Source organism: Ranitomeya imitator, chromosome 4 (assembly GCF_032444005.1).
Source record: "Ranitomeya imitator isolate aRanImi1 chromosome 4, aRanImi1.pri, whole genome shotgun sequence".
Taxonomy (NCBI): Eukaryota; Metazoa; Chordata; class Amphibia; order Anura; family Dendrobatidae; genus Ranitomeya; species Ranitomeya imitator.
In genome coordinates, this window is record NC_091285.1 from 353,127,625 (window position 1) to 353,146,062 (window position 18,438).

An 18,438-nucleotide genomic window follows, 5' to 3' on the forward strand; every position below is an offset into this window, starting at 1 on the left:
AAGCCCTCCCCTTTAATTAACCATCTACCAATAGGGATACAATGGAAAAATAGAAAAAACATACATAACACAGTTCACATATACACATATAAAAAACAATTGTACATGAGTAGTAATCACTGCACCACCCCCTCTAACATAGATCAACTAACTTGATCCCTCTTTTGCATACATCTTATCACCAAAACACAGAGATAAAATCCCAGTACATAGAATGTAAACAAACCGTGTCCCACCTATCGGCGAAATGCTTTGGCAGTTACCATAGTACCCAGATACTCCCAGAGGCGTGTTCATGAAGGGTATAATCCAATCATATCGCCGGGTTACAGGTCATGTGACCGCATCGTCCCCATGTGATATGTATCACACTGCGCAGGTCCAGCAAACATCTCCCCAGTCCGAATAGTAATCCCAGCTGCGCATGTCGCCAGCAAGATTCCGCTCATAAGAGGCAAAGTCCCACATATTAGTGCGCATGTCCATAGGGCTCATAGATCCGGAGATATCCTTGCACACACATATCTTTTCAGTCAATGTCCGCAGTGGGGAAGCAGGTCGATAGTGCGCATGTCCGGAGCTCCTCCTCAGTACTCCTGCATTCAGCGCCGATATATAGCAAAACCATGATGCGCATGTCTGAAATCACAGATCGTATCCCCAAATAACAGATAGAACGATGTTATGCATGTCCAGAAAGCCGCCTTCAATCCTCCATATATATGGTAATGGCACACATGACTTAAATAATCGCACCTTTAAATATGTCCTTAATGCTGTGCTGAAACCTATAATAGAATGTAATATACCTAAAAGGGAAAGCACTTCTCTCCCAATCGTTTAATAATATATACATCACAGTATGCAAATGAAAAATCGCATTTACATATTATATTATAGTACCCTAGAATATTAATCATTTGACTCTAAATATAAACAAAAAAAGGAAAAACACAACATCATAAACAAATAGAGCCATAACATCTCAACTTAGCCGTCCATGCCGCCATGTCCCCCATGTCGTACCAAGGATTCCCAGCCAGTCTCCCGTGCTGGTACTTGCCCAGCCTCAAGCTGCTTAGCATTTACGATCTGACGAGGGCAGGCACATTCAGCCTAGAGTGGCCATTGACACAAGGGGCACAATAGCATAGACAGCCAGTCTCCGAAAGGTATACAGTGGGGCAAAAAAGTATTTAGTCAGTCAGCAATAGTGCAAGTTCCACCACTTAAAAAGATGAGAGGCGTCTGTAATTTACATCATAGGTAGACCTCAACTATGGGAGACAAACTGAGAAAAAAAAATCCAGAAAATCACATTGTCTGTTTTTTTAACATTTTATTTGCATATTATGGTGGAAAATAAGTATTTGGTCAGAAACAAAATTTCATCTCAATACTTTGTAATATATCCTTTATTGGCAATGACAGAGGTCAAACGTTTTCTGTAAGTCTTCACAAGGTTGCCACACACTGTTGTTGGTATGTTGGCCCATTCCTCCATGCAGATCTCCTCTAGAGCAGTGATGTTTTTGGCTTTTCGCTTGGCAACACGGACTTTCAACTCCCTCCAAAGGTTTTCTATAGGGTTGAGATCTGGAGACTGGCTAGGCCACTCCAGGACCTTGAAATGCTTCTTACGAAGCCACTCCTTCGTTGCCCTGGCGGTGTGCTTTGGATCGTTGTCATGTTGAAAGACCCAGCCACGTTTCATCCTCAATGCCCTTGCTGATGGAAGGAGGTTTGCACTCAAAATCTCACGATACATGACCCCATTCATTCTTTCATGTACCCGGATCAGTTGTCCTGGCCCCTTTGCAGAGAAACAGCCCCAAAGCATGATGTTTCCACCACCCTGCTTTACAGTAGGTATGGTGTTTGATGGATGCAACTCAGTATTCTTTTTCCTCCAAACACGACAAGTTGTGTTTCTACCAAACAGTTCCAGTTTGGTTTCATCAGAACATAGGACATTCTCCCAAAACTCCTCTGGATCATCCAAATGCTCTCTAGCAAACTTCAGACGGGCCCGGACATGTACTGGCTTAAGCAGTGGGACACGTCTGGCACTGCAGGATCTGAGTCCATGGTGGCGTAGTGTGTTACTTATGGTAGGCCTTGTTACATTGGTCCCAGCTCTCTGCAGTTCATTCACTAGGTCCCCCCGCGTGGTTCTGGGATTTTTGCTCACCATTCTTGTGATCATTCTGACCCCACGGGGTGGGATTTTGCGTGGAGCCCCAGATCGAGGGAGATTATCAGTGGTCTTGTATGTCTTCCATTTTCTAATTATTGCTCCCACTGTTGATTTCTTCACTCCAAGCTGGTTGGCTATTGCAGATTCTGTCTTCCCAGCCTGGTGCAGGGCTACAATTTTGTTTCTGGTGTCCTTTGACAGCTCTTTGGTCTTCACCATAGTGGAGTTTGGAGTCAGACTGTTTGAGGGTGTGCACAGGTGTCTTTTTAAACTGATAACAAGTTTAAACAGGTGCCATTACTACAGGTAATGAGTGGAGGAAAGAGGAGACTCTTAAAGAAGAAGTTACAGGTCTGTGAGAGCCAGAAATCTTGATTGTTTGTTTCTGACCAAATACTTATTTTCCACCATAATATGCAAATAAAATGTTAAAAAAACAGACAATGTGATTTTCTGGATTTTTTTTTCTCAGTTTGTCTCCCATAGTTGAGGTCTACCTATGATGTAAATTACAGACGCCTCTCATCTTTTTAAGTGGTGGAACTTGCACTATTGCTGACTGACTAAATACTTTTTTGCCCCACTGTATATCCAAACACAGTGTATCGCCTTTAAAGGGACACTGTCACCTGAGTTTGGAGGGAACAATCTTCAGCCATAGGGGCGGGGTTTTGGGGTGTTTGATTCACCCTTTCCTTACCCGCTGGCTGCATGCTGGCTGCAATATTGGATTGAAGTTCATTCTCTGTCCTCCATAGTACACGCCTGCGCAAGGCAAGATTGCCTTGTGCAGGCATGTACTACGGAGGACAGAGAATGAACTTCAATTCAATATTACAGCCAGCATGCAGCCATCGGGTAAGGAAAGGGTGAATCAAACACCCAAAAACCCCGCCTCCATGGCTGAAGATTGTTCCCTCCAAATTCAGGTGACAGTGTCCCTTTAAGGCTAAATGGGGACATGTAACCATAATACAATTATGGAATAACCCTCATCAAATAGGTAAGGGACATAATGTACCAGACATCAAAGCATATTAGCCATATAGTAAAACCCTATATTCTCCTTCATAAATCGGTGTTCATATAAATGATGGTATCAATAATCCCTGGGACACCAATCGGCCTCAAATAAACAGCTACATGGTTAACCCCTTTATCACTGATACTTAACAATTATCCCTCAAAAAAAAAAAGGGACAAAAGATTGATCGGAGTGTGCTTCAAACTACCCAAATAATCTGTACAATATAAAAAACAAGGCAAACAAAGAATATATAATACAGTTAAAAACATTATACCGATGAGATACCGCAACAAAACCTCAGAGGAAACAATTCTGTTGGTATTCTATATTCAATCCTTTGGGGAAAAGGGTGTCCAATTCAAATATCCATTTTAGTTCTTTTCTCTTCAGGAGAGTAACGCGATCTCCACCTCGTCTTGGCATGGGTACATTGTCTATAACCCTATACCTCAATTGATTAACCGAATGGCCTATTTCATGAAAATGTCTCGGTACCGGAAGCTCAATTAATTTCGTTCTAATAGTGCTTTTGTGTTTGCTGATTCTTGCTTTAACCTCCCTCGTGGTCTCCCCCACATAGAAGAGACCACATGGGCAGCGAAGGACGTAAACAGCAAAGCCTCTTTCCAGTGTATGGATGATAGAAGGATGCGCCTTTTACTAAATTGTTACAACATGCACATCCAAGACAAGGGAAATTTCCCAAGCTAGGACGGCTAAGAGTGGTTTGTATGTCTCTCCTAAAACTACCAACATCTGACATAACCAACTCGTCCTTAAGGTTCCTATTCTTCCTAAAAGAAAATAAAGGAGGTAATTGGAACTCATTAATATCAGCATGACCCTTACTCAATAATGACCAATGTCTACGTATGACATCCGAGATTTTATTACTCAAACCATTATACACTGTAACAAACGGTACTCTTTTGCTTGATTCAGCAGACACTTTAGGTATTAAAAGCTCATCACGTTTTTTAGTCAAGGCCTTCATTTTAAACTTATCAAGATCGACCTTGGAATAACCCCTTGATAAGAATTTCTGACACAACTCAGTAAGTCTATCATCAATGAGAGAATCACAGGAAACAATTCTTCTGACTCTCAACAATTGGCTCCATGGCAGAGACTCCACCATCCGACGCGGGTGTTCACTGGAAAAATGTAGTAGATTATTTCTGTCCGTATGCTTAATGAACAGATCCGTATGCAGAAACCCATCCACCCAACACAAGTATCAAGGAACTGCATCCTCATCTGAGAGCAGTCCATGGTAAAACTCAACCCAGGATAGATGTTGTTCAAATATAAATAAAAAAGTTCAAGCTCATCCCTGTCACCATCCCATATCAGGAAGATGTCATCGACCTTGACAAAGGTCTTCGGACCGAAACGTTGCCGCAGGAGGCAGAATAAATATGTGAGCTGCTTTTCACTATCCGGTGTGGCGCTGTCCTTTTCTTCAGTTTGGAGTAGTATATTGCCCAGTCACGTAGTATATTGCACAGCCCATGTTGTATATTACCCAGTCACGTAGTATATTGCCCAGCCATGTAGTATATTGCACAGCGACGGAGTATATTGTCCAGCCACATAGTATATTGCCCAGTCACGTAGTATATTGCCTAGCCACATAGTATATTGCACAGCGACGGAGTATACAGCACAGAGCCATGTAGTATAGAGACTTAAAAAAAAAAATAAACATATACTCACCTTCCGAAGGCCGTTGAAGTCCTGCTATACTCACCATCCGCCGCCTTTCCCGCTCCTCCGGACGCTCCCGGGATCGCTCCATTGCAAGCGTCAGCTTCCGGTCCCAGGGCTGGTATGAGAAGGACCTGTGATGATGTCGCGGTCACATGACCGTGACGTCACGGCAGGTCCTTGTCGCACACAGCCCTGGGACCGGAAGCTGCCGCTTGCAATGGAGCGGTCCCGGGAGCGTCCCAAGGAGCAGGAAAGGCGGCGGAGGGTGAGTATAGCAGGTTTTTTGTTTTTTTTATTATTTTTAACATGAAATATTTTTACTATTGATGCTGCATAGGCAGCATCAATAGTAAATAGTTGGGGACACACAGGGTTAATAGCAGCGGTAACGAAGTGCGTTACACCGCGGGCCGTTACCGCTGCCATTAACCCTGTGTGAGCGGTAAGTGGAGGGGATTATGGAGCGGGTGCCAGGCAGTGAGTGCAGGGGAGTAGGGGAGGGACTAATCGGACTGTGCCCATCGCTGATTGGTCGCGGCAGCCATGACAGGCAGCTGCCGAGACCAGTCAGCGAATGAATATCCGTGGCAGAAGGACAGACAGACAGACGGAAGTGACCCTTAGACAATTATATAGTGTGTATATATATATATATATATATATATATATATATCTATATATGTATATGTATAGATATATTTATATATATATATATATATATATAAAAAATTTTAAAGAACCTATTTTCGTAAAATGTTTTTGGGTTGGTGGAAACTATTTGGAGCAAGCCCACAGGTTGAGCCTTACTGGCATGCAATTTGGCACTGTTGTGGGCCTTTAGTAGCCCCATCTGCCATGTACACCTATTAGCATCCTTCGCAAGTGTTAACAGACCGCCAAATTTCTGGTATTACAATTGCATTTTTATAGCCAACTTCATCAGTAGTCTGTGTCCATTAGCTGTTCTTCTATTGGAGGCGTCTGATGAACAGGTCGGGTCACATGCTCCTCCATCAGCAGTCATTTAAGTGGACCGGAGAACATTGCAGTCTTTGATGAAGGCTAGGCTAACAAGTGGAGGAGAGCCTGTAATAATTAGACATTAGTTAGCTCCACAATATCGTGACCCAATACAATTGATAAAATGAAGATAAAGTGACCAATGCCTCTAATGAGGCACTGTTTTTTTTATCATTTACAAGGTTGCAAAGCATTGTAGTTTTAGAGGGGATTTGTTGCAGTTTTGCAATCTTTTGCCTTGGCTACTTGGCATCTACAGGTGGCAACAGTTCTCTTACCTTGTTTTTATTACTCTAGACGCATTTTGGTCATATTGGCACTACAATACTACAGTAATTCACTGTAAAATGTGCGTGTTTTTGCTATGGGATAATTGGCCATGTAGTAAAAAGGTGGTGCTACACATGAACAACACCCTGGAAGAGTAAAATCGCTGACTTCCTGTCTATCAGTCTCCTAATCCTGTAGCCAGTCAACGGCCTTAGTGATCTTGTGACTATATGGACAGAATGGCAGAGCTTCTAGTCGCAGAAGGCACCACCAGAATAGCGGCACTAGCGCTGCTTGGATTCGGATAGGTAAAACTTCTTTATTTTACTATTACTACCCTCTGCCCAAAAGGTGCAAGAAGATGTCCCTTGAGTGGAAACTACAGTGAAAGTGGAGGTTATGTAACTGGTACTGGTACTTGGAGAACAGTACCGCTTTCATAATTACACTATATTAGTAGGTCTTGTTAAGCCATATTTGCAAGCCAAAAAAAAATTTAAATGTTCTTATGTACTCTTTGGAGAACAGTGGGCCTTTTGAGAGGACCACTCCTGATATATATTTTCTATTATAATTTTGTCTATATTCTATGTGTACTGACCATATCGAAAGACCTCTGCTGTAGGTGATTAGTCTAAACTGTTTTCACTCTGTATGCATACTTGATATTTTAAAAGGCTATGTGCACACGTTGCGGATTTTGATGCGGATCCACAGCGTTTTTGGACAGGCGGAATTGCATCAAATCCGCAGTGTATTGCACAAGCAATGTTAGTCAATGTGAAATTGACATTTAGTGTTCACATGCTGCGGAAAAAATGCACGGAATCGCAGCTTTTTTTTCCCCGCAGCATGTCAGTTCTTTTTGCGGATCTGCAGCGTATCTGCACCCATTTACTTCCTTTATGTCAGGCCTAACTGCAGCAAAACTGCAGGTTTAAAAAGATCTGTGGATTTGCTGCGGATGTGCCTGCGAGAAACGCTGCAGATCGGGAGGGGGAAGAGCGTGTGGGCGGAGACTGTGTGTGGCAAGAGACTGTGTTTGTGTGGAGAAGATGTGCGGGGCTGTGTGCGGGTGGGTGTTTGTGGGTGTGCGGGGCTGTGTGTGTGTGCGTGCGTGCGGTCTGTGTGTAGGCAGCCATAGTCCGCCTCTGTGAGTACAGTATAGTTCATACTGTCACTTGCGGCACCTCTGCGTGGGAAAATTCTCACGCAGCAGTGCTGTAAAGTGAGAGGCCATTGAACCCTCAGTGATAACACTGCAGGAGCCATTGTCTCCTGTCAGTGTGTCACTGGAGGCCTATAGAGCTGTCACATCTCCTGATGTGACAGCTCTATAGGGGAGATCATCGTAGGACACTTATTATTAAATGGACTGCGTCGGACCAGGGAGTATTTGTGTTGGTTTATTATTTTTTTATTTTTTTCCAGGTGATCGAGGGCATCACATGGATTGGCAGAAAAATAAAGATTGCAAAACTGTGTACTGTTTTATTTCATTAAAATACTTTATTCTGCATGTGTGTGTGTTTATTTTACGCAATAACAACTATAGGATTAGTAATGGGTAGGTGTCTCATTGACGCCTCTCCATTACTAAGCTGGCTTGATGTCACCTTGCAATTCAAAGGTGACATTAACCCCCTATTACCCCTTATGCCAAACTGCTACGGGGCAGTGGGAAGAGAGATGCTAAGTGTAGTAATTGGAGCATCTTACAGATACGCCATTTTGGGGCAGCTGAGTGCTGGTGTTTGTAGCTGGGGAAGGGGGGGCAATATCCATGGTCCCTTCCTAGGCTATGAATATCAGCCCGCATAATTATAGGGGGACCCCACGTTGTTTTTTTGCGTCCTATTTTAATAGCCAGTAAAGGCTAAATATACAGCTGCGGACTGATATTCATAGCCTAAGAAGGGTATTAACTCCTTCCCAGGCTATAAACATCGGCCCCTAATTACTGGCTTTCCCTTTCAGATGCATAAAATTGCGCGGGAGCCCACACCATTTTTTTTTTCTCAATTTTTTTTTTATAAATTAAACATATAGTGTTTAAGGCCGAGGTCACACTTGTGAGAACTCCCACGAGTCTCTCGCATCAATACCCGGCACTACCGCCGACACTTGGGACCGGAGCGTTTGGTGGCATGTATTTCTATGCAGCTGAAAGCTCCGATCCCCAGTGCAGGCGGCAGTGCTGCATATTGAGGTGCAAGTTTCTCGCAAATGTGACCCCGGCCTAACGCAGATTTTGTGTGTGTCTTTATTTAACTCTTTATGTACCATTTTATTATGTTTATTACTAAACATCGGGCTTGGTATTATTTATCTATCTATAGATAGATATATCTATAGATAGATGGATAGATATATCTATAGATAGATAATAGGTAGATATATATATAAATATAAATATATATATATATATACACTGCTCAAAAAAATAAACGGAACACTAAAATCCCACATCCTAGATATCATTGAATGAAATATTCCAGTTGTAAATCTTTATTCATTACACAGTGGAATGTGTTGAGAACAATAACATTTAAAAAGTGATCAACGAAAATCACAACTAATATCCCTCAGAGGTCTAGAGTTGGAATGATGCTCAAAATCAAAGTGGAATATGAAGTTACAGGCTGATCCAACTTCAGTAGAAATGCCTCAAGACAAGGAAATGATGCTCAGTAGTGTGTGTGGCCTCCACGTGCCTGTATGACCTCCCTACAACGCCTGGGCATGCTCCTGATGAGGCGGCGGATGGTCTCCTGAGGGATCTCCTCTAAGACCTGGACTAAAGCATCCGCCAACTCCTGGACAGTCTGTGGTGCAACGTGACGTTAGTGGATGGTGCGAGACATCATGTCCTAGATGTGTTCAATCAGATTCAGGTCTGGGGAACGGGTGGGCCAGTCCATAGCTTCAATGCCTTCATCTTAGGCTGGTTTCACATTTGCTTTTAAATCCGCAGCGTTTAAAACGCATCCACAAGTGGTGAAAAAAACACATGTAAACACGTGCAAACGCTTCGTTTTTTAGATGCATGCGTTTGTCGCATGCGGTTAAAAAAACGCTGCGTTTGTACACGTTTACATGCGTTTTTTCCTGCGTTTGCGCTTTTGGTATGCATGATGAGAAATTTCACAAGCTGGTTTTTGTTCATTCTGCTTCACAAAAATCGGAAAAGCTATCAAAAATGTCACGTGCCCGAAAATGTTACCAATGAAAATGTCAACTCGTCCCGCAAAAAACAAGACCTCACATGACTCTGTGGACCAAAATATGGAAAAATTGTAGCTCTCAAAATGTGGTAACGCAGAAAATATTTTTGGGAATGAAAAGCGTCTTTCAGTGTGTGACAGCTGCCAATCATAAAAATCCACTAGAAAACCCCTTATAAATAGAAATCAAACCCCCTTCATCAACTCCTTAGTTAGGAAAAAATAAAAAAAAATGTATTTATTTCCATTTTCCCATTAGGGTTAGGGCTAGGGTTAGAGTTAGGGTTAGGTTTAGAGTTAGGGTTTGGATCCCTTTATCACCTTGATGGTGGCTTAGGGTTAGGGCTAGGGTTAGGTTTAGAGTTAGGGTTTGAATCCTTTATCACCTTGATGGTGGCTTAGGGTTAGGATCCCTTTATCACCTTGATGGTGGGGGGTGGCTTATCAGTGTCTAGACTTGTTTTTCTCTATTGAAACGCATGCGTTCAAAAACGCAACCAAACGCATGTGCTTAAAAACGCATGTGTTTAAATAGACAGCAATGCTTTTTTTTTACGCAAACCGTGCGCAATCGAACGCATGCGTTTCCTGGCGGCAAAAGACGCCTCTAAAATTACTGCATGTTGCATTTCCGCACCAAGCCGCAAGCGACAAAAAGACGCATGCGTCGTCAAACGCGGCAAAACGCGAACAAAAAAAAAGCATGCGTTTTTAATGTTAAATATAGAAAAACACGACGCATGCGTTTATATGCGGTACAAACGCTGCGGCAAAAAATGCAAATGTGAAGCCAGCCTTAGTTAACGAAAACTGACATCGCGGATCCACATGACCAAAAACCTATATTTTGCAAAAAGCAAAAGGAGTAGCTCATAAATACCATTTAAACCTACACACAAAAATGGAGCTCTATACTCAAACAATGAATGTAGTGAGTCAGCGTTTTATAAATAATCAAGTCTCAATTTGAATAACTCACACAAATATAGGTCTAAATGCCTTCATCTTGCAGGAACTGCTGACACACTCCAGCCACATGAGGTCTGGCATTGTCCTGCATTAGGAGGAACCCAGGGCCTACTGCACCAGCATATGGTCTCACAAGGGGTCTGAGGATATCATCTCGGTACCTACTGGCTGTCAGGCTATATCTAGCGAGCACATGGAAGGCTGTGCCGCCCTCCAAAGAAATGCCACCCCACACCATTTTCTGACCTACTGCCAAGCCGGTCATGCTGAAGGATGTTGCAGGCAGCAGATCGCTCTCCACGGTGTCTCCAGACTCTGGCACATGTGTTCAGTGTGAACCTGCTTTCATCCGTGAAGAGCACAGGGCGCCAGTGGCGAATTTGCCAATCCTGGTGTTCTGTGGCAAATGCCAAGCATCCTGTACGGTGTTGGGCTGTGAGCACAACCCCCATCTGTGGACTTTGGGCCATCCTCATGGAGTCGGTTTCTAAACGTTTGTGTAGACACATGCACATTTGTGGCCTGCTGGAGGTCATTTTACAAGGCTCTGGCAGTGATCCTCCTGTTCCTCCTTGCACAAAGGCTGAGGTAGCGGGTCCTGCTGCTGGGTTGTTGCCCTCCTACAGTCACCTCCATGTCTCCTGGTGTACTGGCCTGTCTCCTGATAGCGCCTCTGGACACTACGCTGACAGACACAGCAAACCTCCTTGCCACAGCTCGCATTGATGTGCCATCCTGGATGAGCTGCACTACCTGAGCCACTTGTGTGGGTTGTAGAGTCCGTCTCATGCTACCACGAGTGTGAAAGCACAACCAACATTCCAAAGTGACCAAAACATCAGCCAGAAAGCATTGGTACTACTCCTTTATTGAGTGTGTTTTGATAATTGCCAATAATTTCTATCTGTTGTCTATTCCATTTGCACAACAGCATGTGAAATTGATTCAGTGTTGCTTCCTAAGTGGACAGTTTGATTTCACAGAAGTTTGATTTACTTGAAGTTATATTCTCTTGTTTAAGTGCTCCCTTTATTTTTTTGAGCATAGTAGATAGATCTGTCTATAGATCTATCTATTATCTAGCTATATATCTATCATCTATTATCTTTCTATCATCTATTTATCTATCATCTATCTATATATCTACCTATTATCTATCTATAGATGTATCTATCTATTATCTATCTGTGTGTATAAACATTAATCTTCAATGGATTATGTAAATAAAGAGGTTGGACAAGAAATTACATCACAAATCCTTTTTTTTCCGTTCAATAATAGATCTTTATTTAACTTTCAAAAATGCATACAAATCCGCATGAAAGTCCGCATCAAAAACGCATGGATTTTTACCTGCGTTTTCTGCCAAGAGATGTAGAATCTGCACAGAAAATTCCACAAGCAAATCTGCAATGTGTGCATATACCTTTAAAGTTATAATAATGTTGAAACACTTCCTGAAATTTGAGTATTTTAATTTTTTGTTTTGAGTCCGTTAATATTGGGCACATTTGAGCAGGTTGTAACATAATTTCAGATTTATTACTTTAAAAACAAAAGCCCAAAAATTAAAAGCTAATGAAATTGTATTATTTTAAAAATAAGTTAAAATGTATAACCTTTTAATGCTAAGTTGCACGATCCTAATGAAGTGAAAGCTGCATTATATATATAACGCTTACCTTTGTGTCAAGGTTGTTGTTGAATTTTAATTAATTAAAAACTGTTTGCATTAATGTTGCAAGTATTTGCACTGACGTGGAGGATATAGATATTGTGTCTCGACATAATTGAACAGTGTTCATTACATCTTTAAATATTTGCTTTTCTTTTGGTATGTTAATCATTTCAGTTTCTTCCACTTTTAAGACTTAGTAGGAGTACTATATCATACTTCTCACCTAGGTTTAAATAGGTTTATGTATAGTATCACTTACGGTTTTATAATGATATTGTTAACATGAGTTAGGCATTAGTCTTTATATTCAGTTTAGTTACAAAAAGTATTCAGACAATTAAAACGCACATTACTTCTCCTAAACAGTCAATAAAACCTTTACATTACCTGACAAGAAGTCGATTGGATAACATGAAAATAATTTTCATGTGACTTTTATACAAAAATTGCACAACATTGATAGCATATGGATCATTCTTAAAGGGTCTGTCTACTACTCGGACAACTCCTTCTCAATTACAATGTTTCCTCCCAATAAAATAACACTTCTCCTCTCCTCTGGTGCCGGCGCTGTACCAGCCATGTCGGCATTGGCTCTCCCGAGGCTCGAGTGACATTGTTATATCATGCGATAGCTGCAGTCAGTCAACAGCTGCTTCAGTGACCCTTACTTTTGGACAAAAGGCAGGGAGCCAGCACACCGAGGAAATGCAGGAAGCACGGATCTCCGTCCTGACGTGACGTGAAGAATATCCAAGAAAACGAAAAGATGATCCAGCTTCCAAATAAAATATAAAAGTTTAATCCAACATATCCATCACAGCTGTGATAAAGACCGCTTGGTCGAAACGCGTCGCTCGCCTTACTATGTGTATGATGCCGTCCCAGGAGTTGTCTCCTTATTTTAATATGTTGGATTAAACTTTTATATTTTATTTGGAAGCTGGATCATCTTTTCGTTTTCTTGGACCCTTACTTTTGACGTAATTGACATCCAGAGGAAGAGACATTGTAGCTGCAGCTCATGACTTCATCCCAATGTCAATTATGTCCGATGGAGGGGTCATTGAAGCCAGCACTTATTAGCCACAGAGATCGCATGACATAACAATGTCAGTCAAGCCTCGGTAGAGTCGGTTCCGACACCACTGAAATGGCACTGGCTTTGGAGGTGAGTATGGGTGTTATTTTACTGGGGGGGGGGAAACATATTGATTAAAACTCAATGGGTTGTCCAAGTATTGGGGAGGCGTAAGTGCGAGGTCAGCCACCGCTCTGTGTATAGCAGTGTTTCTCAAACTCCAGTCCTCACGGCTCCACACATCATGTTTTCAGGATTTTCTTGTATTGCACAGGTGATGGATTTATTATTACAGTGTAAGAACCTGCCACCCTTTTTCTCACTTGTGCAATACTAACGAAATCCTGAAAACATGATGTTTTGGTGGCCGTGAGGACAGGGTTTGGGAAACACTGGTGTATAGAGAGCGGTGGCTGTAACTGCATCCCCTGCACTCAGAGCTTCCACCATAAACTTCAAGGCGTCATACTAGCAAAATTTTCAGGCCCCCGTGAGACTCTGCCCAGGCTCTACCCCAGCTCCTCCTCCACCCCTCGTACCTTCTACTGTTCACTCTTGGAAAAAAGTCCACATCTTCACTAATCACACATTAACAGTCCCCGTCGAACGCCATATCACATATATAGCCATCAGCTTTTGTTTTGGCCAAAAAGATTTTTTATCCCTGCTGTTTTGTTTGCATTTACTATACACTTGTAGTGTTCCGGGTCACTATGACCCGGCTTATTAAACCTTGATTTTAGACACTGTAACTCCATTTTTTTAATACTTTTTGCTTACTAGACTGTTTGTGAACATGTTTGGTAGTAAAAAAAAAAGAAAAATGAACTAGAAATCTTTTTTTTTTGTTTTTATTCTGAAAAAACAGATCCATCTAATGAGCAAAACGAAAATAGAAAACTACACATACTTTGTAAAAAAACAAAACAAAACAATCAAATCAAACATTTTGTGATAAAAAATTAAAGATAATAAACATTACAATGTGAATATATTTACATGATCATATTAATTTACGGATTCTTGCATGAAAAACAATACACATGATTTTTGCATAGAAATGTTTTACAGCCAGAACATGTTATACTCGTCTTGTTGTCACAAGTAGAAGGGCAATAGCTGCATCTTTTTCTTTTGATGCCGGAAGAGGCCATGGGGGTAGAAGCACACATCTGCTCTCCAAAGAAACTGAAAGGTAACATGTCTGGGCTAGCATATGTGTACTGATAAGAGCAGAGAAGATAAGAACCCTTCTGAAAACAAGCAGATAAGCCAGGAAGACAGACTTAGCAAAAGAAAATTATTTGCAAGACTTTACAGCTCAGCTTTACAAAAAAAAACGTCTTAGACAGCTCGTTCTGAGCAGTCCGTTCTGCGCATAATATACACGTGTAGTGCACACCTAGTGATCTCTCCGGATGCACTCTACATTTTAGAATAGACTGCGCACCAAAAATATTCAATATAAAGCAATTTTTATGGTGCACAGATCTCAATGCATACCACCGGTAGAGCGCGTGTACGACCCCATTGAAATAATTTAGGAAATAAATCAATTGATATACAATAGTAGATGGAATAAATAGACCCAACTGAGGTTATAACTCCTTTATGTCACTGAAAATATGGCCTCACAGCTGTAAAAAACGATGTCGGGTCACTATGACCCGAACACAACAAGTGTAACTTTTTGCGTGTAGCAAAAAGTAAACGAAAAAAAAAAAAAATACTCATAGGTAGGTCCCCCCAAATGAGGAAAAGTCAAGGAGTCTCAAGTTTTAGAGACTTACAGAAAAAAATCTACAGGGCCGCAAAAAGTCTGTTCGGGTCACTATGACCCGAACAGAACAGCAGGGTTAAGCCTGCCGCCACGACAAGTTAGACTCTTTTGGCAGGGCCCTACTGTATTCTAACCTATTAAACATTTGTTAAGATATCCAATACACTTTTTGGGTATATTGTTATTTAATTTTCTTTAGGGGAATGTGTCACATACATTTTATAAAATGACCAATAATACCACATACAAGGGACAAATACTGTTACACTATGGCTTTAACACATATTACCATGGCATAGTGACCGAATAATACCATATGCAAGGGACAAATACTGCCACACCAAGACCAGACCATATATTACCAACAAATTGAGACCAAATAATACCACATACAAAGAACAAATATCACCACACCATGACCAGACCACATATTACGACTACATAGTGCCCGAATAGTACCACATACAGGGAGCAAATACCGCCACACTTTGACCAGACCACATATTACCACCACACAGTGACTGTATACTACAATACTGATCTCCCATCCAGGCCCATGTGTCTACATCTTGCCGCATATGTCTCCATCCTGCTGCATATATCTCCATCCTGCCCCACTTGTCTCCATTCTGCCCCACGTGTCTCCATCCTGCCCCACGTGTCTCCATCCTTCCCCACATGTCTCCATCCTTCCCCATGTGTCTCCATCCTTCCCCACATGTCTCCATCCTTCCCCATTTGTCTCCATCCTTCCCCACGTATCTCCATCCTTCCCCACGTGTCTACATCCTTCCCCATTTGTCTCCATCCTTCCCCACGTATCTCCATCCTTCCCCATTTGTCTCCATCCTTCCCCACGTGTCTACATCCTGCCCCACGTGTCTCCATCCTGCCCCATGTGTCTCCATCCTGCCCGCACCTTGTTTCTACTTATTGGGCCCCCATATACCAGTACGAGCAGTAATGGCCCTGATGGCATTCGTGCCCGCACTGACTGACATCAGTATCAACATTAGGGCGTTTTCTCACATGACAAGTTCCCTTTAAGTCATGGAAACATGTTTCACTTTCAGGCAGAGTTACGTACAAAATTGAGTTTAGCAGATGCACCATACACTACCAGAATGCATAGCCCCTTCTGTAAAAGTTGGTGTAGGAAAAACAATACTATTTTTCTTTTTTTTTTTTTTTGGGGGGGGGGTTTCGGCTACACCCCTATTTATAGAAAATGTTATGTCTGACTTTTTTTTTCCAACAGCTGGAAAAAAAACGTCTTTTGTTTCAGCATAACTGACCTCCTGTGCACAAATTAGAGTCTAGAATCTCAGGTGTCTCGCACAAAGCCCTAACGTTCACTCAGCTGAATATCAAAAAGTAACTGTGTAACAGGCATCACATATATATTAATGAAGTGCTAGCCAAAATATGTCTAAAACATATGCAATTTAAAAAAAAATGGGAAAAGACTCATACAAAAATTGGTTGCACTTCCTGAACTGAAACTATATAAATACTTATTATGTAACAAACATAAAAACGTAGACAACACAAATAAAAGCATTTAAAAAAACTGTCACTGGAATCCAACTCGTGTAACCGGCATGATAACCAATAGAGCCATGTAAATATAAAAGATATCTTAAATAAGTATGAAGACACACTTCCCCCTAAAATGATGTCAACGTTCACTCAATTGAATACCATTGCAATAGCTAGAAAACTGCTTGCAAGCTAGATCTTCATGTGCTTCATTAATGCCTGACTTCACAAATGCACTTAACTGAATTTAACTTAAACAAATTGGACTGCCAACAAACACATATTAGTCTTGATCAGGTCTACATACATGTGGCCATATAGAGTATATATAGACCCAAATTTATTATCACATTTGGATTTGGTGATTTTTGACTGTTTTTAATTTACATCAAAATCTTCTTATAATTTGCTTTACAATAAAAAGAAAAAGTCAAAAATTGCCAGCATAAGAATAAGACAAATCGCCCAGAGGATCTGCCTCCAGAGCTTATTTTAAAGCGTGACTGTCATTTTAATTTGTATTAAATAATAATGTAGAGCAAGCAATTTTAATCGTCTCTCAAATATTGTCTTGGTTGATGTCACAGAGCTCCTCTGCCTGTCAGCTGTGTGATAAACATTGAAGGGAAGTGCCAATGTTACTAAGCTTCTTCTGCCATGTCAGCCTATTGTCTTGTGTGTTTGTGCTATACACTGAGAAGTGCCCATGTCACTGAACGCACAGGAACCGCTGACAGGCAGAGGAGCTGTTTGGCAGCAACCAACAGCTGACAGACCTCATGCATAATGTGACTGAGGTGACCTGCTGAAGCACTGACATATACAGTACATGGGACACAGCCAGGAGTGCGCACGCTGTGTAGGCTCCGCCCCATTCTTACAAAGTTGTATTCAGTATCTGTGGAACTGAATACGGACTTTCTTCAGAAACAGCATAAGGGGACATCTAGAAGGATTTTCTTTTTCTATCTATATCTATCGATCTATCTATCTGTAGAATGTAAGTCCTCAAGGACAGGGTCCTCTCCCCTCTGTACCAGTCTGTCATTGTACGTAACCCCTTTCTCATGTACAGCACCATGGAATTAATGGTGCTATATAAATAAATAATAATAATTTTCAGTTCTGAAGATGTATTCAGAAAGGGTTTGAGCACCGCAGTTTACTGCAATTATTTCAGTTATGAAATTGGCAGGGGTTAGAATAGCAGACCACAATTGATATAGAAGTGTTAGTCAGGCCAAGTCTACTCTTAACAGAAATGTATATAACTGATATTTACAACACCTATAAATCATTATTGCCTTTATAAACTGTCCTTTGCTTTAGAGACAAATTAAACAAATTAAAAAAAAATTTATGTTTAAAATGCACCTGTAAGTGGTTGTATCTGATTTCTTACAGGTATATGAGATCCTCAACTCTGCGGAGCTCCTGTGTTTAAGGAGGAATCTTGTAATTCCAAGCCCTTTAACAGCTGAGTGCATGGTGGCTGCTAATCCACGTCTTAAGGTGCCCACTGTTTTTGTTGGAAGCGGAAGCACTGACAAGGGACAACTATCTTGTTTGAACTTAGTGAAAGGTGGACATACTTGTGAGGTAACGTATTTAGTCTTCAAAACCACATGAATGGATTTGTGCCATTACATCCTCATTTACATTTTTTCCCTATAAATATGTCAGTTCTATAAACTCCTGCAAAACATGTTCAACCCTTACACACCATTATAGCAACACATGGAGAAATAAAGGGTGTTCTCTGGGAGGCTTTTGTAAATCACTTTGAGTTGGAGAGATTATTTTCCTTGCTCTAGGAGTTCTTGCTTCATTGGTAATATTGTGATTAGGACAGACAATTTGTTATATTTTTTTAGAACGTGAAATGATATTGGTAGGAAGAAAATATGTCAAACTAGTTAGTCTTGTATGTTTCTGCACAGGTA

The 18,438-nt window shown here is 41.3% G+C and overlaps 1 protein-coding gene across 2 annotated transcripts in view; it reads left to right on the forward strand.

Moving 5' to 3' along the window:
• Positions 1-18,438, forward strand: part of LRRK2 (leucine rich repeat kinase 2) — a 321,822-nt gene that overhangs the window by 259,864 nt on the left and 43,520 nt on the right. For both annotated transcript variants that reach the window (XM_069765011.1, XM_069765012.1), the window contains exon 45: positions 17,900-18,094. In XM_069765011.1, the coding sequence (XP_069621112.1) occupies positions 17,900-18,094 (195 nt within the window). The remainder of the gene's footprint in view (positions 1-17,899; positions 18,095-18,438) is intronic.